The following is a 22,074-nucleotide window of genomic DNA, read 5'->3' as shown; positions in this document are numbered from 1 at the left end:
CTCTCTTCCTCTCTCTTCCTCCCTCTCTCTCTCTCTCCAAGTCCTCCAAGAGTCTCATTAAGGAGCCATCTGGATCGAAGCTGCTGCTCAAGGAAGTCCCCCTGGGCCACTACAGAGACAGGTGTCTTTCACAAGCTGAGCTCCTTACTGGAGAGGCTGATTCTGGGACCTGGGAAAGAGCTGGCTTCTCTCTCCGGATAAGTGACAGCCCTGGTCTCCAGGGCATCAATAACGGCTCCCCAGGGCTGAGGAACGACTCATTTGCGTATCCTGCCATCGGGGCCTGTGTCACGGCTGACAGCCCAGGAGGACAGGTGTCCCTCTGCAGTGGAGAAGAGCAGGGGGAGAGACGTGACATCATCAACGTCAACTCTTCCTAAAGCTGCCAGTTCCTGGTGGCGACTCGGCCTGGGCCTCTCTCCTCCCAGGGCTGCTTTGTCCGTGGCTCTCTGGGCCCTCAGGAAACGGGGGGAGCAGAGCAAGCAGAGAGAGCGGCCGATTCCTCCTTTGCAATGCCCCACTCGGCATTCACAAGCCGGCTCTGAGAACTGTCCTCTTTTCCAGAGAGTGCAATCAACCCCCCACCCCCCACCCCTTCAGCCAAAAAAGACTCCTAGGAGGGACCTTCCCGCGTGAATAGCTTAGACACCAGAGGAAGAAGAAAGCAGTGGGGGAAACTGGCGCTGCTGTCCAGAGCCATTTAGTGCTGGCCCACCTGAAACCCATCGCGGATCCGCTGTTAGGCTCCTTGCAATTTGCCTCCCGAGCAAATAGATCAGCAGATGCTGCTGCTAATATGGCTCTGCACTACATCCTACAACATCCTGAATCTCCAAAGACCGACGCAAGGGTCTCCTCTCCGTGGAGCTCAGCCCAGCGTTCAATGCCATCATTCCAGGTAGTCTTCTACTTAAACTGATCCAGCCAGCCGTGCCTGACCACACTTGGAAGTGGATCATCAGCTTTCTCTCAGGCAGGAAGCAGCAGCTGGAGGTAGGCAAAATCACACCAGGTAGAATTAGCCCAGGAGCCTCCCAGGGCTGTGTGGTCTCTCTACTTCTCTCTCTCCTCCAATGATTGCATCTCAAAGGATCCCTGTGTTTAAAAAGTGAAACCTGCAGGTGATACAATAGTGATTGGTCTCATTTGAGGCAACGATGAAACCTCAGGCGGGAGGTTGAACGGCTAGCCCTGTGTTACAGCCAGAACAATCATGAACTGAACACACTCAAAACCGTAGAGAAATGGTGGTAGACTTTAGGAGAAACCCTTCCGTACTACCACCTCTTACGATACTAGGCAACACAGCATATCAACAGGAGGGACCTTCAAGTTTCTAGGCTCTGTCTGTCATATCTCAAGACTTAAAATGGACATCAAAAAAGCACAACCAAGAATGTTCTTTCTGCGCCAAATCAGGAAGCTCAAAGTGCCCAAGGAGCTGCTGATAGCAATTCCACAGAGGAATTATTGAGTCTGTCCTCTGCACCTCCATAACTGTCTGGTTTGGCCAAGTAACCAAACAGACATCGACTTCAACCAATAGTTAGGGCTGCAGAAAAACCAGCCGCTACCAGCCTGCCTTCCACTGAGGGCCTCTGTACTGGCCGAGCCAGAAAGAGGACTGCGAAAGTATCTACGGACATAAAACGTTTCAACTTCTGCCTTCAAGGCAACGCTATAGGACATTGCACGCCAGAACAACTAGGCACAAGGAGAGTTTAAGTTTAAGTTTTAAGTTTTATTAGATTTATAGACCGCCCCCTCCCCCTGAAGGGACTCGGGGCGGTTTCCCCCCCCTCCCCAATGCCATCGCTCTGCTAAACAACTAACTTCCACAACACTGTCCAACTACCTAATAAGGCTGTATTGCTATTCTTCTCATCTTTCCTATTACCTATCTCATTTTCTGCTTAGGTAAGATACAAGCAACAAACTTTACATATTTTTATTTAGTATCCTAGTATGATTTGGGTCATTTGCTTATTTAGTATCCTATGACTATCTAAGTGTTGCATCTTATGATTTATGGCATATTTTTATGATGATTATGACAATGGCTTATGACTTGTTGCTTCTATGTACACTGAGAGCTTATGCACCGAAGACAAATCCCTTGTGTGTCCAATCCCACTTGGCCAATAAAGAATCCCTCTCCTCTCTTCTCCTCTCCTCTCCTTCCAGCAAGCCTCCTTTCACAGAATAAGGAAACACTTCAGGCCTACCTTGGCTGCACCTGGCAGACAAGTACAGAAAACAACCAGGATTGTGAATGTGTCAAGGAAGGAAGGGAGGGAGGGAGGGAGGGAGGGAGGGAGGGAGGGAGGAGGAAGGAAGGAAGCCAGGAAGCCAGGAAGGAGGAAGGGAGAAAGGAAGGAGGAAAGAAGGAAGGAAGGAGGAAAGAAGGAGGAAAGAAGGGAGGAAGGGAGGGAGGAAGGAAGGAAGGAGGGAGGAAGAAGGAAGGAAAGAGTAAGGAAGAAAGGAGGAAGGAAGGAAGAAGGGAGGAAGGAAGGAAAGAAGGAAGAAGGAAGGAAGGAAGTTAGTTAGTTTCGCTTAAATTCTCCCGATTGTGGATGGCTAAGCCAGATGACTCTCTATGACACCCTCACACACGTTACCAGGCAAACTAAATATAAGCCAGTCTTGGGGAAGCCAAGAGCCCTGATGAAACCCATCGAACGCATATGCCCATAATATTAGGCAGGGAAGGGATGCCAGGTGCGACCAACCCATTTGCCCAAGAGCCAGCCTGGGTAAACCTGCCATTCCTCTTGGCCAAAAGCTGCCAGAAGGCACCGAAGCAGCTGGCAATTCCCGTCGCTCTGCGAAGGGTGCAGGGCAAACCCCGGATGGAAACGCAGGCCGGCCCCTCCCTCTGGCCCAGAGCCCCCCGTTCAGCAGAGCCCTTCCCATTCCTTCCCTCCTTTCACTTCTGCCAGGCAGACGTCGCTCTCCTTAAGGACAAAGGAAACAACCACAGGGAGGACGGAATTATATTTCCCACTTGGAGCTCAGATTCAAACAAGCTATGCTAGGAACAGATACAGGGAAATTTTAAACCTTCTACGTGAGTACAGCTAGTCCTCAACTTATGGCCAATTGGAACCAGCATTTCCATCGTTAAGCAAGAGGGTTGCTAAGTGAACTGCACCCGATTGCATCACCTTCTTTGGGGCTTGGTTAAGGAAATCACTGGGCTTCTTCCCCCATTGGCTGTGCCATTGTCGGGAGCTGGTTGGGGAGGGGGAGAATGGGGGGGGGGGTCTCACATGACCCCAGGACGCTGCAGCCATCATAGATTCATGCTAATTGCCAAGCAACTGAATTCTGATCATGTGACTGTGAAGATGCTACAACAATCCTAAGTGTTGTAAGTTATTTTTCTTAGTGCCAGTGTAACTTCAAGCGATTGTTAAATGAATGGTTGTAAGTCAAGGAGTTTCAGCCAAAAATAAATGGGGAAACCCAAGAAACTGACTGGCCGTCCGGCTGGCTGGCTGGCTGGAGGTGACGAGATCCTGAAGAAGTGATGAAAGGCCCTGAAGCTGCCTGTGGATGCTGCTATCAGTTACGTTCCCTTCCTTCCTTCACTCATCTCAACCGTTTTAACTTGTAAAGTTTTTGTATTTCTTTGCTCCGCAGAATGGTGCTCTCCACAAAAGATCGAAGCAGGACCGGCTCAGCTGTGTGCTTGTCGGTAAGACTACCTACTACTCAACAAGAGGCAGCGTCTGGCTGGCTGGCTGGCCTGGCCTGGCCTGGGGTGCTAAGCAGGGCATGGCTGGTTTTGGGTGGAGCTGGAGTCTGGGGGAAAGCAGCTGCCATTGTGCCTCTGTGCCGAGAGAAGGGCAGGGCCATCGCAGGGGGTCCTTGGGCTTGAGGCAAGGGGGCCAGCTGGTCTCTGGAGAGCATCCTGGCTCTCAACTTCGGAGACCTCCGTGGAAATTACTCAGATGAATGTTTTGCACTACCTTTTCTTATTTTTAACAAAGCAGACAAAGTGATCCCACGGCTACATCCTCCTGGGGAAGAACAGAATGCCTCCCCTCTTAGAGGAGCATGCCCACTGGCGCCTTGCGCTATCTTGTCTGTAGGGTGCTAAGAAGGCAACGGCAACAAGTAAACGAGCCTAACACGATGGTGACCACAACAGCGTGAAGGTGACGGAAAAGGCAGCCCTGGGTGAGATGGGTGGCTGTAGAAATGTGATGAATAAGAAATACCATGAATACCTCTTGCCTTCGAACCCACCTTCCCTCACTGTCTCTGCCTACTTTCAAAAGGTAAACTTAGCATCCAATGGCTGAGCCGTTTGTCATGAGCAGGAATCGCTTTCGTTGACTGTTTTGCCAACCTCAGGAACTTTAAGAAGTGTAGGCTTCACCTCCCAGAATTCCTCAGCTGGCATCCCAAGGTTCCCAACTTGTGCCCCACCGTCATGTCTTTGGACTTCTGGCCGTTGCTGCTGCTCAGGACGCTACTAAAGCAGGAATTCAGGCTAACCACGATGCCTTTGGTGCAAAGGGAATAACATCCAGGAGGCCTGTAATGAGGAGTCGGCCTCCGTCCCTACCAAAGCCAGCTGGTCAACTGGGCACCCAACTGGGATCCTTTAGGCTCAAGTGGGAAGACATTCTTGAGGCTAAGCAGCGCCAAATGCAGACGGAACTTGGCATCAGCTTTCCCAGGAGAAGAGCAGCACCGGCTGGCTCAGCCGCTCATTGTAAGATATTGACTTGACTGACCAGCTCCTCTGCAAAGAATGCAGAAAAGCCGAGTGACATCAGTTTCCTGACCAAGCAGCTCTCCACAAAGCCCGATTGGGCTGGGGAGGGCTCTGCTGCTGAGAGGCTAATTTCTCCCCACCCTCACCAAGACTCCTGCTAGGCTGACTCACCTCGAACCGATTGAAAACTGGAATGACTCCGTGCTTCCCAGTGACACTTACCTGGCCGATCTGCCATGGGCTGGCATCCATCAATACCCCAACGCTCCCCCTGAGGCAGCAGGTGTGAACCTCGGGGCTCGGTGTCCCTGCACACCCACCCACCCATCGGGAAGCCATCAACACCCATTAGATCCTTCGGAAGTGGGACATTCAGTGTCCGGAACAAAAGTTTACAATCTAGGCAGCAGATGCAAATCTCGGTAAGGCAAGAAAGTACATAAATAGGGTCACTTGAACAGATTTGATCTGTAGGATGGGGAGACCAAGAGTTTTATGGCAAACAGAAAAAAATATATATACTTCACACATGCAGAATTTCTGGCTGCCAAAAGTGGCCAAGTCCTTCCTTTCTTCTTTTTATCCCAAGGAAGCCCACAGCTGCACAACAAAGCCTCAAAGGAGGAGGGGGCCGAACGGGAGTCCCAGCATATAGGTAAAGGGAGCTCTGAAGAATCTGTGGCTTCTCTCTCTCTCCAGACTTACAAGGGGAGAAACCCCAAACGGACTGCAAAATCAAGGAACGAGATAGCATGACTGTGGTTTTTATCACACCACATATCCAGATTTGCTAATGCTCTGGATGGTTTTGTTGAAACTGTTCAGAGATTCCTCTTTCTGCATTCCTCTTGCGAAGACTTCTGAACCCTTTTGCCTGTCGGCAGCTGGTAAAGGAAACTGGGCTCAAGGAAGGGCCCCCCCCCCCTGGAGTTTGTCCTCCACATCTCCTGGCTGGGCAATATTTTCAGGTCTTGGAGAAGCCACTCTCCAGCTTCCCAGCACACTTGGAGTCACCGTGCAATTCGCATACCTTTGGCCTAGCGTATTTTTTTGGGGGGGGGGGGGGTTGAGCTACTACTATTTTTAAAGCATAAATTCTAAAGCATTGCAACATTACGCAAATACAGCCAACTGTGGCTAATAAGTTAATAAACTAAAGTGTGATTAAGCAAACTGATGTGGGAAGCCAGAAAGTGCTCTTTTTGGGGCACACTTTCAGCCTATTCTTCTGTCTACACAAGTTATTTAAAACTGAACAACCGAAAAGTGAATCAAACCATTAAAAAGTAAAGAGTTAAAAACCAAACGGAAGCATTAAAAAAAGAAAAGAAAATTATATCTCACCATAAAAACAAAATAATGAACAGCAGCAAGAAGCACCAAACCTTAAAAGGTCAGGGCACCCAAGGGCAGAAGCAAAACCATGGGGCACAGCCAAGGACCCCAAACGATAGGTTCCTCGCAGCTGCCAGCAGAGTTGGGGGCGATGGGCGCCTTGTGCTTTTCAAGGACCAGGCAAAGCCACTTTCGGGTTCAGAGAAGCCCTTCGCCCCCAATCTGCCCCCTGGGCAGCCCTGACCCTCTGTCTCCCTTGGCCAGCTTCAGAAAGCGGTTCAGCCTCTCTGCAAAGGGGGCCCTTCCGGACACCACAACAGACAACGCTTCAGCCGGGCGGCAGAGTTAGGAAAGCAGAAGGCAGGGACACCACCAAATATCTTCGTTAAGACCGAAGAAGGAGAGATAATAAGCAGGGGAGTGGGCTCTCCTGTGGCTACAAAGGAGGAGGGGATTAGGTGACCTCGTTTCCCCTCCGTCTTTGCCCTTTGGAGCAGAAGGCGGCTGGCATCATTGAGAAGAGTTTCAAAACCAAACTTGACAATAATGCAAATTGTCAAAATGCAACTAATGGAGCAGAGGAGGAGGAGGAGGAAGATGGGGGGGAGGGGATGCCAGGCGAAGGCTGCCAACCCAAAACGCTGCCCAGAGGAGGGGCAGAGGGGGAAACCGGCAACAGCCGGAGCTCCTGCAACCACCTGCAACAGAGCTGCCTGGCTTTGCTGAAAGTGCCCACACGCTCTGCCTGTCCAGGAAGATGGCAGCCGGGTCTCTCCCAGGCCAGGCGGGGGTGGGCAGAGGGGATTGCCAGAATAATGAAAGCGACAACTGGCAAGCCTGAAGCAAGGCAGCGGGTGCAAGCGGTGTGTGTGGGCCTGTGAAACCCACCCAAAGAAAGAGCTGGGCCAGGCGTTTGGGCCCCTCGGAGGCTGCTGCTCCAGGCAAGCCCAACCGAGAGAGAGACACACGGGAGGGGAGGCGGCAGAGGGAAGGGCCAACTGTACCCCTTGAGACGTGGGGCAGGGATGGGGTTTTTGTAACCCAAGGCTGGGCAAGGTCTCTCTCCCCCTCAAGCCTTTACACCAACCCTTTCTGCACCAGCGCCTGAAATGGGCCAAACTGCACCAAACTCTCCTTCTCGCGCACCAACCAAGCGTTCCTTCCTTCCCTCCTCCCTACCGAGACTGCTGAGGCTTCTCCTGGGTGCTAGATCTGGAATCCAGCACCAGCACCAAAGCTCTGGCAGCCCCCATCAACCGAGAAGCCTGGAAAGGGGGCACTTACGAAACCTTTCAAAAGAGGCAATTCAGGCCTGTATTCAAGGAAGAGGCCAAAAGGATGCAGGAGATGCCACCATGCAGCTGCCGGGTTAGAGAGAAGGCTGAATTTCACACCCACACTGCCTCCTCCTCCTCCTCCTCCTCCTCCTCCTCCTCACACAGCCTTCCTTTGCGGGGAGCAGATCCAGAGACAAGGGCAAAACCGTTAGGCACCCCTAGGCAAAGGATTCCCCCTTCCTGGGAAGACCCTGGCCCAAATTCAGGGGAGGGCAACCCAACCCAAAGAATGTCCTCCCCTCCATGCCCATCGCTGGCTTGGCATTCAAGGACTCTCTCGGCAGCTGAAGCAACCGTGTTCCCATGGCACGGAGAGCTACAGATTATTCAGGTGCTGCGCAAACTCTCAACTTACATAACCAGAATAAATGGTGCCTGCCAGCCACACAGAGCCGTGGTTAACAAGAGGCAACCAGATCCATTAGGATTCACCCTCCTCACAGACGTGTTTGTGCCCCGCTTCTCCACAGGGGCGCACCCCAGAAGACGAGGGCTGCCGTTCCTCCCCCTCAGGAGACTCGCAAAAAGTGCAACATGGGCTGTATCGACACAACATGTTTCAGTGGCTCAATGGGAGGCCCAGTGGCTACACTCCCACCTGCTCAGCGTGGCTAATTTTAGCCCTGTGCAATTTGGTGTGAAGCGCCTCCTTGCCCGGCTGAGGGTTCGGCATGTGGTGTTCATTCAGGAACCAAGCTAAACAAGTTGTGGGGACCCGGCTATGGGGACGCAGCCCCTCCTGGGCCCTGTGAGAGCCTGCACACACACAGCTGTGCCAACCTCCGCCTGGGTAGCAGAAAGGAAGGTTGAAGACAAAAGCCTTGTCATATTTCACGGATCCCCCCCGCAAGAGCAAAGACTGGTGGGCCTCCTTGAGCCTTTCAATTGAGGGATCTGCCTCCCGCTCCCCTCCCCGGGTCCTCTGCCCCAAAACAAGCTTTCGGCCAGCCCAGGGCTTGGTGTCCACTGACGCCCCCCCCCCCCAATGATACAATTCTGACTGGCACAGCTGGCTTGTTCACGGGGTGGGCCAAGGGGCAAGGCACCACAAGAGCCCAGCCTTTGCGGCCCACAGGCCAGACACTGCCTGCCGCCTGCCAGAGACCCACCGCCAGGGTGGCAGCAAGCGAGGTCTGAAATGCTGGCAGAAGAGGAGCCCCCTGACCCCAGGGGACAGAGGTGGCCACCTCCAGAAAGTGGAAAACCCAACCCAGTGGCTGTTTCACAACAGGCTTACTCCACTCTTAATAAATTTGGCCACGGTTTAGGGAAATAATCCAACAGGAATACATTGGCCAATTTTGCAGGACAGTCTGTCCTAAAATGGCATTGCCCGGTGGTGGTGGCTCAGTCCCTGTGTCCGCATGGCACCCAAAACCAGCTACCCAACTAGCCCGGCATGTCAAACCCACCTGGGGGTTCTTTACATAGACCAACTTCACCCAAACTCATGGAAATTCAATTTGAGAAAAATTATCTTACCCACGGATAAATACATAACCACCAAGAAAGGCAGCTTCAAAGAATCACCACATTCAACAGGAGAGGAACAAAATGCACACAAAGAGGCAGGGGAATTGTTAGAAAGCCACTTACAATCCTATGAGAACGCTTTCACACAGAGGCCTGCTTACTTAGTCCATTAGCCCAATTGGGAGTTTGCGTGACATACAGAAGAATGACAAATTAACCACAACGGCTATCGCCGGGTCAAAAAAACTCATCAAGATTAAAAGGGAGACAAGTTCACTTCTTATGGGAATGCAGTCAAATTGGTTCAAGGGCTGAGCCATTAGGGATGGGCTAAATCATAGCGCACCAGATAGAGGCCACACTTCTCACGCACATGAAGACAAGTCCCAAGCAACCCCATTGTAACGTTGGCGTATCCTGCCAATGAAAGGCAGCCATCCGAGCCCATCGTTCACAACTTAGTACACCAAAGCAGTTACCGCTCATCCAGCAGCTCCGGGCTTATGAGCTCAGCCCAGGGCGGTTTATTCGGTAAAATCTGGGTTTAAGAGATCCCGTCTTAGGAGGGGGCACCTCAGCCCAGGCCCCACGGAAGCCTCTGCACGGCTTCCTTCTCACACCAACACACACACCAACACACACACAGCGGCTCCGGGCCAGAAGCACAGCCTCCTGTGAAAGGGGGGGGTATTATTACAGTCCCCCCCCCAGCCTTTTCTTTTCCTTCCACTCGGCAGAGCAGGCTGGGCATCAGTCCCGCATCCCGTCAGGCTCCCTCCCGCCCCACCGGCGCCCACGGCCCCCCGCCCGTCCCCGGAGCCCGCAGCTGCCCCGCGGGACGCCAGGTGGGGCTGGGGGCGCTGAAGGGCCGGAGCTCCGGGGGCGTCCACAAGGCCTCGGCCACTTGGCTAACGGGGCGGGGGGGGGAGGTCCGCCAGCTGAAGCCCCACGGCGGGCTCCGGGCTCCCCCGCGGGGGCCGGTCCCGCGGACCCCCCGGCAGCGCCGTCCTCGGGAGGGCCGTCAAGGGCGCGCCGCTGCCCTCCGCCCGGCCAGCCGACTTCCGGCGGCCCTGCAGGCTGGTGACGGCGACGGAGGGACCGGCCCGCTCGCCCTCCCTCCCTGCCTCCCTCCCTACGCTGCCCTGCCCGGCGGGCGCTGCTCACCTGCGGGCTCCGGCCAGGCGCCGGGCGGCCTTCTGCACCTCCTGAAGGCTCCGGCTCTGCTCGGCTGCCTCCCTGCCTGCCTTCCTTCCTTCCTTCCGCGTGGCTGCTCCGAGGCCGCCGCGGCCACTCAGCCCCTCCGGCAGCCAGCAGGGCGAGCGGGGCGGCCGAGGAAGCTGCGGCGGGGACCAATCGCCGCGCCCGGGCAGGGAGGGAGGAGAGGGAGGGATGGGGGGGAGAGAGGGCGGCCTCCTCCGCCGCCGCCGCCGCCTCGCCCGTATCCCTCCGCCCGCAGCAGCAGCAGCCCGGGGCAGGCGGGGCGCTTGGCGGGCGAGGCCGGAGGGGCGCCCGGGGAGAGGCCCCGCCGGAGGTCCCTTCCCTCAGACCAGCCGCTCCGCCGGGGCAGCCGCCTGCAGAGCCGGGAAGCGGGGCGGCAGAGGGGCCCGGGGGGAGGGAGGGGGGGTCCCGCCACCCTTTGCCGGGCGCTGCGCTCTCGGGGGTCGCGGGGGGGGGGCAGCCGGCGGGACCTTCGGCCGCTCGTCTCCAGAGGCTCCCGCCGCTCCCCTCAGGGACAGAAGCGGGGAAGCCGCCCTGCTTAGCCGGCCGGCCGGGGAGTCCGGGGCGAAACTCCCGGCTGAACCGGCGGCGGCAGCAGCAGCTGGAGTGTCACATTGTATCAGGCCAGCGACGCTTGCCGGGTGGGGCGCATTCAGACGACACGTGTGGCGGGAAGCGGGTCGGCGCCTCGGGAGGCAGCCGGGCCGGGAACTACATTGCACGCGCGGCGGAGGGACACGGTGTTTACGAGCGGAGGCCGGTGATGAAGCCTCCGCGGGAGGAGGGCGGGGCTAGCCGGGGTCTCGGAGGAGGAGGAGGACGCTCTGCCCCCTCGCGGCCGCCCGACGACTCTGCGTGGTCCGGCCCCGCGGCATTGGCGTCACGCGTGCGTCACCGTCTCCTGCGCGACCAGACGGCGCGCGGCTTACGCCCCCTAGCGGAAGACGGCGGCCCCGCCCTCCCTGCTCCGCTCCTCCGGGACGCGGCTTGTTCGATGCCCGCCAGACGAGCGGAAGCGGGCGGGGCGAAGGAGTCGTGGGAAGTGGAGGGTTCCAAGCCCGTGTTTAAAAGCGTGTAAAGCAACGCTCCCTTCTCTCTCCCTGCATGTCTGCCGGGGCCCCCCAGGCTACAAGCGAGAACGATGTTGCCTTCCGGAAAATGGAGCCCTTAAACCTTTCCTTCTGGAATTACTTTGTTTCCCCTTTCCTACCGCTACAAATTTCTTGGATAAAGTAGCAGGGTGAATGGATACAGCAGCTGCATTTTGTAAAATAAACACCCTGTATGAATTCGCTTATTTATTTTAATTGGCTGCCGAACAAAAAGCCAAAAGGGGAGGGGAGGTTTTGGGTTATCCCAGGGTCTGACTTCCCCCAGAGGGAAGGGGAGATGGCCCCGCTTCAGCCACCTGAGGTGTCCTCCTGAGAAAGGGTGCTCTTGTTGGAAAGGGCCTGGCCCCAGTCAGCTTCTAGCCAGGGTCCCTTCTTCGCTTTCCTTTGAAACCTCTTGCCAGCCAATAAATACCTCCCTCGCTTCCTGTATCTCCTCTAGACTACAATCTCTGGATTATTGGCAGATTTTAACTCTCCTCTCCTGGGGACGGTTGGCTCTGAACTGGTCTTTTCCAGCTGTTTTCCACTTTCAGAAGAAAAGCCTTCTTCTGCCTTCGCAACTAGACAAAACTGAGCAAAGTGCCAACTTCTGGATTCATCCTGTCCCAAGTATGTCCGTCTCTTGTGCTGACCCACTGCGGAAGAGACTCACCTGGGCCCACCTGGTTCAGGAGAGGCAGAAGTATCAAGATGACCTAAATGGGACTTCTAGAGGGGTATCTCCCCACCTTTTTCTCGCATCAAGAGCTGTGACCTCACTCCCAGGACTGCCTTGCCTGGCTGTTTAGGTTGCCAGTGACAACCCCCCCCCCCCCAATTACTCCTGCTGTCCTACCCAGAATATAATGGAACCATCTTCACTACAACTCACATTGCAAGAAATCAAATTAATGCGATTTCTCTTTTCTGACTGCTGATCTTTCTCCTCAAACCTCCAGTCCGCCTTCAGTAGACCTCAAGGCTATTTTTGGCCTGCTTAATTATAGGGGGGAAATCCATCAGCACCCAGGACAGATGCCTTCAGAGAGAAGCTGGGAGAAAGCTGCTCTCTCCACCAGAGTCTCTGTGTGCAGCCATCAGTGGAGAACTGTGAGGTGGCAGCACTTCCCAAAGGCTGGAGAGAAAATAAATAGAATGAAGCATGGAGGGGGTGGGGGGGTGGAGGCAAGGGCTGAACAAGATCTTCATCATCTGCCTTTGGGGAATTTCAGTCTGCCAATCTATCTGACCTGCTTCTTGCTCGGGGGAGGAGCTTCCTCCTCCTCCTCCTCCTCCTCCTCCTCCTCCATCTCCTAATAAAATATCCTGGTTACATTTGCCCAACACCATTAATATCTACTTAGGGTATTTCCTTATCCAACGTATACGCTGCCAAACCGTAAATGATTCACATTGGCTCACCACAAAATTAAACAAAATCAGCAGATCAAAATAAACAAATAAAACACAATTGTAAATTTTATATATATATATATATATATATATATATATATGTATGTATGTATGTATGTATGTATGTATGTATGTATGTATGTATATGTATGTATATGTATATGACGTGCGGTGAGGTTTATGACTGGTGAGGCACTGACACAGTGCTGGGTTTCAAATATTTTTAGACTTGTTGACTTCAACTCCCAGAATTCCACAGCCAGGCATGCTCAGTTCCAATTTAAAGCGACAGCATTTGTTTTTCTCCTTTGCTCCTTCTTTCTTTTTCTTTTTCTTCTCCTTCCCCTCCTTCCTCCCTCTCTCCCTTCCTCCCCCTCTCTCAAACACACACACACACACACACACAGAGAAGTTGGATTGGACTATCTCTACTACCCCTTCCCTCTCTCACTCACTCTCAAACAAACCCCCCCCACACACAAAAGTTGGATTGGATATCTTTTCCAGTGGCTTGAAAGCAGCTCCTCTGCCATCCCCCCCCCCCCATTCCTCTGCTGCCTTTCCCAAACACCTCCACCATTGCAAATGCAGCCTGCTGTCTGGGTGGGAAATGCCTGGAAAGCCCACCCACCACCTCCTGCTGGCAGGCTGGGGTGAGAGGAGAGGCAGAGAAGCCGGAGGGGAGCCGAGCCGAGCCTTCCAAAAGAAAGAGGCTGGGGGGAAGTATGTGTACTACAGCATGGCTCTGCCTGGCTTCCTGCCTCCTCCTGTGGTCTCCTCAGTGCTCGCTTGTGCTCTCCCTCCCCAAGTGTAGTTTGATTGCAGATGGAGCCACGTTGCCTTTTCAAACTTGTAATCAGTGAAGCTGGGCTAGATTTTTATATAGTTTTATCCATCCATATATATATATGTAAATTAACTAACCAAGAAATCGTGCTCTAGCAGCACTCACTTAGTTCCCAAAATCACCCTGGAAGAGTTTGGCCTTTGCTATATAGCAATGAGGCCAGCCAGAATATGGGAGCCCAGAGAGAAAAACCAGCCGTTTCTGGCTCCCCCACCCGGCCAAAAGCAGGAACTGCAAGCCCCCTCTGACGGTAAGCAGTGTCAGGCAACAGGTGTGAAATAATCAGGAAAACGCAGCCCTGAGAGACCCAAGTAGTGAAAGGGGAAAAGGTCTACAGAGACCCTTCATGCCTTGGTCCCTTCCCTCCTAGATTACTGCAGCATCCTCTACAGGGGGCTGCCTTTGAAGGCCACCCGAGTTACAACTGGTTCAGAATGTGGCAGTACATGCCCGGAGGGGTTTCCCCATGTACCCCCTGAGGGTACATTAAACCCCTGTTGTGTGAGCTGGACAGGCTCCCAGGATGCAATTCAAGAGGATGGCTATGACAGTAAAGTAGGGGGCTCCGAATTCGGCTACTTTAACACCTGTAGACTTCAACTCCCAGGATTCCTGAACTGGCTAAAGAATTCTGGAAATCGAAATCCACAAGTCAATGGCAGCTTCCCTAACCTCCCTCTTCCCTCCCCGCATAAGAGAAATGGGGAGAGGTCGGTTGCAGGTGCTTTGCTGGGCACTCAACAGTCCCAGCTTCCTATATTCAGATGCTCTCATGGAACCCACTTTTGCACTTGTCCCCTTCGTTCTTTCCTCTCCTTTTCTTTCAACTGTCTGCAGCGTATTTGGAGCAGGCCACATTTGCCCACCTGGAAATGTCTTCATGCGCTATCCCATTCCCAACATACACACTCTAGAAATGTAGGCATGTGCTCTGGTTTCCACCATTTATGAATAACGTCCAATTTCTTGCTCTGTTTTTGCCGGCAAACACAGCTGCTTTGATCTTCATTGATACATTCGTTTTCAAAGCTGTGGTTGTCACTTGCCCAGCATAAAATGGCTTCTCAGCCAAGAGCACAGCTTCGTCTGCCTGCAAAAGGGTGCACATTTTCCCACGTGCAACCAACAAAATTCTACCCCCTTCCTCTCTCTTGATGGTCGGGATGCCTTTTAATCTCATTCAGGTCAGGGTCAGCTTAAAGACCGGCCCGTAGAGGGGAGAGAAAGGACCTGAAGCAGGAGAGCCTTGGGCGAGGGCTGCACGGGGCTGAAGTGGCACCGTAGATCAGGTCCAGAATGGCAAGTGATGATAAATCCTTGTGGAGAAGAGGCAACTTTAGGGAGGCATCAAAGCTGCCAGAGCTGACATCTAGAAAGTGGGGCCTGCTTTGTTCCAGAAGGCAGGATAAGGAAGCACCTGGTTGGACATCAGCTGTCCAGGGGTAGAGCCTTCAGGACAGGGTGGGTCTCCTTCCATGGAGGTGGTTATTAAATCCTCATGGTGGGGGCTGGGGGTGGATTCCTGGGCAGACTGGATGGCTCCAAGTGTCAGGCCTGCAGTCATATTCCTTTTAGGGTCTTTGGCCTGCCACACACTCTATTATTTTACTAGTCTGTTTCATTAGTGGGGAATTGGGAGGGGGAATAGTAAGGAGTAGAATGTGTTTGTTTTCAAAATAAAAAATGCCTTTCTAGAAGCCCAAGGTCATTCTTTGCCTCTGCACCTCTGCACCTGACCGGAACTAGATGGGTGGAAATGCCAGCGTGGCAGAGGAAGATTGGGCCATGGGATGGACTTGTGGGGGTGGGGGGGTCAAGATCATGAACTTTCAACTGGGTGGGAAACCCAGGAAGCTTTCAGATTCGGGTTTCCACAGTTTGTACCAACATGTCTCTCCTATTAAATTGGAACTTTGATGAAAGGTCTTTCTCAGCCTGGGTCAGAATTAGTGGAGAAGTAACATTCGACCTTTAAGCCCCGTAGGGGGTGGAAGAGCAAGAGCAGCTAGGAATTTGGGGAGCCATTCGGGGCTTGCTGGGGAGGCAACCCCATGCAACATCAACCAAATGAAGGGGAGGGGGGAGGAAAGTGTTCCCCACCTCTTCTGTCCCTTCCCATGTGATGCTGCCCATGTGTGATGTAGCCCTCTGGGAGGGGCCAAGAGGGGACGAGGGAGGGGACGGTGGGCAGCAGCAGCTTCTAGCCTTAAACTCTGCACCTGCCTATGGGTGGCATCCTGTGCCCCCCCCTTCTTACACCCCCCCCCATTCTCCCTCAGTTTGCAACGTGACCCTTGATGAAACTCAGCTGGCTTCACCCGGCTGCGGTTGCCAAGGAAATCAGATGTCGCCCTGGCAACCATAGCCACCTTATGTTCCTTAATTTGAAGAAGGCTCGCTGTCTAACAAAGGAAACGGCTTTGGCCAGTTGTGCCAGGGTAGAAGGGGGTGGGGGTGGGGGTGGCATCCCACTGTCACAAGGACCGTGAGGCAAAGATCCGATATGGTTCTGCTTTGGCCAGTTTCAGGTTCTCTGTGCAAGGGAGGGACATTGCCGGCAGGGGACCAGAGTGGGGCTGGGCAGGGATGCCAGTGCCTGCACAAGAGGGCACCTCCTCTGCCCACACCGTCCGGCCAAGGGGAGGGAGGTGGAGCAAGGCCACTCCATTGGGGACCAGCCAGGAGCCTTTGGCAAACGGCCACGGTCTGGCCATAGTTCTGAAGGCTCTCGGAGAGGCAAGGAACCATCATGGTGGGAGCTGAGTGCGACTTGCAAGGCCACAGAATTCGAATTGAAGGCTAGGCTGCTGACCCTCTCTAGAAAGAAGGACATCCAACCGAGCTGACCCACTCCTCAGTTGCAAGCAGCTCAGCTCCAAGATGGGAAGGATCAGGAAGGGCCCCCACAACTCCAGCCAAAAAGAAACAAGAGACGCTCATCCCAAAACCACAAAGTGAACAAATTGCAATTTAGCTCCCTCTGGCATCGTTAATATCCATATCCTTGAAAGTACTAGGAGCAGCCACGGATGTTTCCAGAGAAGGGGGGGGGTCCCAGCCCCCATGTATTTCCCCAACTGGGTAGCAACGGGGGGTGGGTGGGCTCCCTTTGCAATGGCATCGTTGCAGCTGGCCTGCAGCCAGATCTGCGGGGATGAAGCTTAACAGTTCAGGGTAGCCTTTATATTTCCTCACCTGTCATGGGGGGGTCTTTGCCCTCTGGCCCTGCAGGGGCTTCCCTCCTACAAAGAGGGGGTGGGATGTCTCACCTCAACAGGGCCACTTAAGGAGACCTCGGTGAAGGAGCTGAGGAAATATCAGTCAAACACCCTGCAAGGTTAACATGATGCCATCATGCTGAATTTTGGTTGGGGCTGCCAGGATCAGCACCAGGTGTGTGGAGCTGCTTCTCCGGATCATCCTGGCTCAGAGGATGCTGTGCCCTCTCCCTGGACAGCTGCACATCTGGCTGCTTGACCCTCCCCCTAGCCAGCCTTTCCAGGATCAACGTCTTGACCATCGCACACAAAGCAGCCCTTGCAGGCCACCCTTGGGGTCAGTGAACTGAGCAAAGCATCAGTGGGCCTCAACACCCCCCCCCCGTGTAGGGCTCCAAGCTCTGCTGGGCCCCACTCTTTCTCCCCCTGTTTTCAGGGGAGTCGCTCCCTGCTCTTCCCCTGCCCCATCTGCTCTGGCTGGCTGAGCCACACAGGCCACAGATGCCCTCTTCTCCTGCCAGGGCTCTGTAGCCTTGGGGGCCCCAGCCAGCCAGCCGACCAGCGGTTGAAGGGTGCCTCTGCTTCCCGGCTGGCTCTCCTCCGAGCCCTGCCCATCAGTCGGAAAGAATGCACGGGAGCCTTCCAAGAGGCAGGAGGGCTGGAGCCCCCTCTGGCTCAGGGCTTCCTCCACCCAGAGTGACCCTTGGGCTGCGTGGGGACAGCCCCCTCTGCCACTGCCCAGCTCCTGGGGCAGGTGATCTGTGCAGCCCAAGGACCAGGAAAGAACTGGACATTCAGGCTGGTCTTTGGTTTCTAAGATTTGCAGGCCCTGAAGGGTCCAGTTGAGCTCCCCTCACCCTCAGCGTGGCCAGAGGAAGTCCAAGACCGGCCCAGTCCTAAGCAGGTCCCTGGGCAGTGGCAGAGGCCCCATGGCTTGACCAAATCGATGGGGAGAGGCAGGCAGTCAGCGGCCAGGCTCTGGCCATCCTTAGCGTCCTCCGTGGCCCCATCCAACCGGCCCAGACCCTTTGCATTTGTGGGGCTTTCTCAGTGGGGCCCCCCTTTAGACTCCCACTCAGCTGTCCACAGTGCAGGGGAATCAAGCAGGCTTGGGGGAGGGGATCGCATGGCACAATTCCCTAATTGCATTGCCCACAACTACCTATAAATGCCAACCCCCCCCCCAAAAAATAAACGGATTTTGGATTTAGCCTATGAAACTCATCACCACCAGATTATGGCCTTCCGCTCCAAAGGCTTGGAAATGGGATCAGGCTAAGCGACTGGTGGCACTTCTTGGGCACCCCAGGGGGGCTTTCCTGGGCCCCTGCGTGGGTGGGCCAGGCTGGGTATCTCCCCCACTTCTGTCCTCCCAACCTCTGCCTTGCTCCCTTTTCTGGCTTCCCTTGAAAGCAGCGCCACCTAATGGACACATCGCCTCTGGCAGCGTTTTTCCTCAGGCCGAGAGAACTTTTTACATTCAAAGCTTGGGAGTATTCGGAAGATACAAAATGTTTGTTTAATGCTGTGGCCTTTGGATATTGCTAGGAAATTAAGAGAGAAACAGGAAGAGGCATAATTTGCCCTCCCTCCCTGTCTCTTCTGTTTCCCAAATCGACTGGGTAATTTTTACCAAAAGCCATTTTAAAAAAATTCCCAGTGTGTCTCAACAACAGGAACATCATTCAGCTTTTCATATTCCTGTCATTTCTTTTAAGTCCCCATGTTTTCCTTATCCGCTGGACTTGGTTTCTTCCATTAGATTTTTCTGTTCTCAATTATTAGGTTTAAGTTCTGCATTTTAACTGTGAATTGTATCCTGGTGACTGGTGTACAAAACATAAATCAGAATTCCTTCAGTTACACCCATAGCAATTTCTAGCAGACAACATTCAATGATCACATTTTTAAAAAATTGAATAATAGAGTTTATTGTAGATCTTAATAAAATGTCTGATTATATTAACAATCTGTGTAAACATTTTATCTTATTCTTTTGATTGAATACTTAAATTATCAGGGAAGATCCAATGAATTCAGTTTTCAATAGCCTTCCAAGCGCTGGTATAAAAATAATTGAGCTCTTTAACAACTTTGTGGCTTGTTTCAAACTAGCACTGAGCGAAAGTGGAATCCACAAATTTGAATTTCTAAAACTCTCCATTTGAGGAAACCTGATTTTGTGTGAACTCCCACTGGCAGTGACAAGTGTTAAAAAGCACACTCGCTCTCTCGCTCTCTCTCTCAGACACGCACACCACTGCTCCCCCCTCTCTCAAAATAACGGGCAGCTGCCAGGCCTGATTCTTGCCAGCTGCCCTATTGGTGGGGGAACAAACTGCCCTCCAGGAGTTCAGTGCCAGGAACCCCGTGGGGTCCAAAAGGCGGAGGAACCCAGGGGGAGACCACTGGCCTTCTCAGAGTCTAGCAACTGAGGGAGGCAGGCATTGAATCGAGAGACTGGGTCTCCAGGCGTGCAACCTTCAGTCTTCCTGAAGCCCGAGGTTCTAGGCTTCCTGGGCTGAATGACCGCTGTGTCCTTGTGTTTGTGCTTGAAGAGGGCTGGACTGCGGGGGAGATGCTTTGCACTCAGAAAAGCAGCCTATCCTTGATATACTGGTCTAGTGTTCTACATGCAAGAGGTTTGTATGCCAAGGAAGCCTTCGGCCATGCAAGGATCTGCCCGGGTGTGGGGGAGTCCAGTCAGGTGCCCTGAGGGTCCCTCTGAGGGGGGGGGGATCTCCTGGGTTTCTTTGAAGCAGGACTGGAGTGAAGCAAGCACCACTATATCTCTTTGGCATTTTTCCAACAGGGACCCCAATCATCCACAGTTGTTGCTCAAAGCACATTATTTCTTGAAAAACTTCTTGTTCAGGAGGAAGATTAGAAGGTTGACGTTGATTTTGGCCCTGTCAAACATCTTCATGACAGCCACACCTTCATACTGGAGCTGGAGGAGGTCCTGAAGGGAGAGAAAGAGGTCTGGCGTGGCAGGGGGGGGGGGTCAGACTACGAGGAACCTCCCAGGTTCCTTCCCACAGCAGAATGTCTCCACGTTCTAACTATTGCTGACGGGGCCCAGAGTGCCCAGGTGATGGGTCTACGGTAGCCCTGCAATGTGCCTGGGCCTCACCCAGTCTCCCTCTCCCACCATTGGAAAGCTAGCAAATAATTAAACAATCCAACTCCTGTCAGTCGGCCCCTTACCTGGTAATTAAGCTGAAAGTTTTCCATATCGACCCCCATAAATTTTGCCTTCACCTGGAACTTGCCAGCTTCTCGGGAAGGGAGAATATCAAAAATGACATTTCTAAGCCTGGAAAGGGGGGGGGGAACCAGAGAGAGGGGGAGGAATTAAAGGCCTGAAGCTGAGAAAATGTCATTGGGGATGAAAGACGCTGCAAGAAAGAGATCTGCTTTTCCCACAGAACGAGAAAGAAAAGTTCAGCCTCTCGTTCAGGACAGCAAGCTGAGATTTCGGGCGTTTTGCCTCCCTGCCCCCCACAGGCAGGCTCAGAGGACACCCGGGTGTGTGTGTGTGTGTCCACATGGAAGAACGGGGGGCAGCAGGAGTCAGGGGGGAGTCAGGGGGGCGTCCGGACTTACTGGTTTGGCGGGAGGGCCTCAATCTCCAGCAGGACCCCCTTCTCAAACAGGCGGGCTGCTGTGTAATGGAGCACAGCTTGTTTCTTGCTGGGCCTGAAGGGAAGAAAAGGGGGGCAGCCTGGATATGAGAAGTGGGGCAAGGGGGAGGGAGAACGCCAAGCCTCGCTTGCCCCCACATTGGCGCTCCTTCTGCCTGGGCCCCAGTGTGGTCAGCAGGCGAGGAGAAGAGCAGTTCCTGAGCCCCACTGGGCTCCGGCTGTACCTGGGCACAGCTGCCGGACAAGGAATGCCAGGGGAAGGGGTTCTGCTTGGGGAAGGGAGAGGGGCCTTTCGGGTGGTGGGGGGAGAGCACCTGCAATGTTCTTTTAGTGGCTGCCCTGAAAAGTTGCAAAAGGTGAGTTGGGTGTGTGTGTGCTGCACCTTCCCTGCCAAGGAGGGCCGAGGCCATATGGGGAAAGGCAGAACCTCCCTTGGTTAAAGAAAGAGCTGCCCCATTAGCAGCCTTCTTTCCAGGCAAGGAAGCCCCAGGCAGAGGCCCCCAGAACTGCTCCTCATCTGGACCGGGCCACAGCCGGCCGGGCCCCATACCTGTCTGCAGTGGCCAGGTTGTCCAGGCAGGTGCGGAGATACTTCTGGTAGTAGTCCACCTGCTCCTGGTAGAAGCGGCGCTTGGAGGCCAGGCCTCGCAGGGTCTGCTGCAGCTTGGCCAGCTGCCTCCTGCGGCACTGCCGGTGATGCCTCTGGGAGCGGATATCCTACGGGAAGCGGAGAGCGGCCCAATGCACCCGGCAATGCGCCGAATTGGCCCCCCACCGGCCCTCCGCTGGAGTCCTGTTCTCAATCCCGGCAACTTTAACATGAGTGGACTGCAACTCCCAGAATCCCCCGTTTAACGTGAGTGGACTGCAGCTCTCCCACTTCGCAAGAGAAGGATAAGGCTGGCTCTCCTCCGCCTTGGCGACTTTGTGGACTCCAACTGGCTGAGGAGTTCACGGCCTTAAAGTCGCCAGGGTGGAGGGCCCCCCTGAGCTAAAGGCGCCTCTCTCTGGCCCTTCCCCACAGCCGGCCTAAGAACGGTTTCTCTGCAAGTTTACAGCGACTGTTAACCAGGATGCACGACAGCCCCACCAGGTAGGCCAGAGAGTGAAAGAGGCCAGGGGTGGCCGACCCTTCTCTGCTGCCCGGGTCACCTGGGCAATCTCGCTGAGCAGGGCCCGGGGCTGGCCGGCCGAGCCCACCAAAGCCAGGCGCTCCAGGTCCCGGAGGACTTTCTTCTTCTTCTCGGCCAGGGAAAGATGGCCGTGCAGTGACCCCTCTCGACCCTGCGGGTGTCCAGTGGCCCTTCCCTGCAAGAGCTGTCGGTGGAGCTGCTCCTGCGGAAAAGGAGGTTGCAGCTTTGACTGGTCGCTACGTTGCCGGTCATAAGTGGAAGACCATCAATTCAGCTACAATCCAACCATGGAGACCCAACCAGGAGATCCCACTTGTGTCTCCGCAGCTGATTTTTCACTGGCCTCCTGAAGGCAACCGTGGTTGAAGCCGAACTGTCCTGGGGGGGGGGAGGGGGGAGAAGACCACTCCCCACCACAGGAAACGTGAAGGAAGACGGCCTTTTATTCTCTTCCGGTTCCAGAAGTCATCCAAATGGCTCAGAGCTTTTGCGGGGGGGGGGGGGGGGGGGGAAGGAGCCCTCCAAGCCACACGGGACCCTCCCACTTCGCCTGCAGGAATCTGGAGTGAAGCCCCTGGGCAGACCCACCCAGAGGCCCTTCTGGGCCATCGGTTCCCCTGCTCATCGCTCCGCACCCAC

At 54.4% G+C, this 22,074-nt stretch overlaps 2 protein-coding genes across 7 annotated transcripts in view; both read right to left on the bottom strand.

Moving 5' to 3' along the window:
• The window catches only part of MEF2D (myocyte enhancer factor 2D), an 80,646-nt gene extending 70,350 nt beyond the window's left edge, over positions 1-10,296 (bottom strand). For 2 of the 5 annotated variants that reach the window (XM_081968643.1, XM_081968645.1), the window contains exon 1: positions 10,036-10,296. The gene's annotated coding sequence lies outside the window, so the exon portion shown is untranslated. Of the gene's footprint in view, positions 1-9,350; positions 9,544-10,035 lie in introns of all 5 variants that reach the window. The other 3 variants (XM_081968644.1, XM_081968647.1, XM_081968646.1) reach the window with 3 other exon arrangements.
• Positions 10,297-18,573: 8,277 nt separating this feature from the next.
• The window catches only part of IQGAP3 (IQ motif containing GTPase activating protein 3), a 28,373-nt gene continuing 24,872 nt past the window's right edge, over positions 18,574-22,074 (bottom strand). For both annotated transcript variants that reach the window (XM_081967783.1, XM_081967784.1), the window contains 5 exons: positions 21,455-21,637; positions 20,853-21,019; positions 20,265-20,357; positions 19,866-19,974; positions 18,574-19,620 (listed from right to left, as the gene is read on the bottom strand). In XM_081967783.1, the coding sequence (XP_081823909.1) occupies positions 19,507-19,620; positions 19,866-19,974; positions 20,265-20,357; positions 20,853-21,019; positions 21,455-21,637 (666 nt within the window). In that variant the 3' untranslated portion in view covers positions 18,574-19,506. The remainder of the gene's footprint in view (positions 19,621-19,865; positions 19,975-20,264; positions 20,358-20,852; positions 21,020-21,454; positions 21,638-22,074) is intronic.

Source organism: Natrix helvetica (genome assembly GCF_964273705.1).
Source record: "Natrix helvetica genome assembly, chromosome: 16".
NCBI lineage: Eukaryota > Metazoa > Chordata > Lepidosauria > Squamata > Natricidae > Natrix > Natrix helvetica.
The sequence above is the reverse complement of the archived record's forward strand: the minus strand, read 5'-3'. Positions and strand labels throughout refer to the sequence as shown.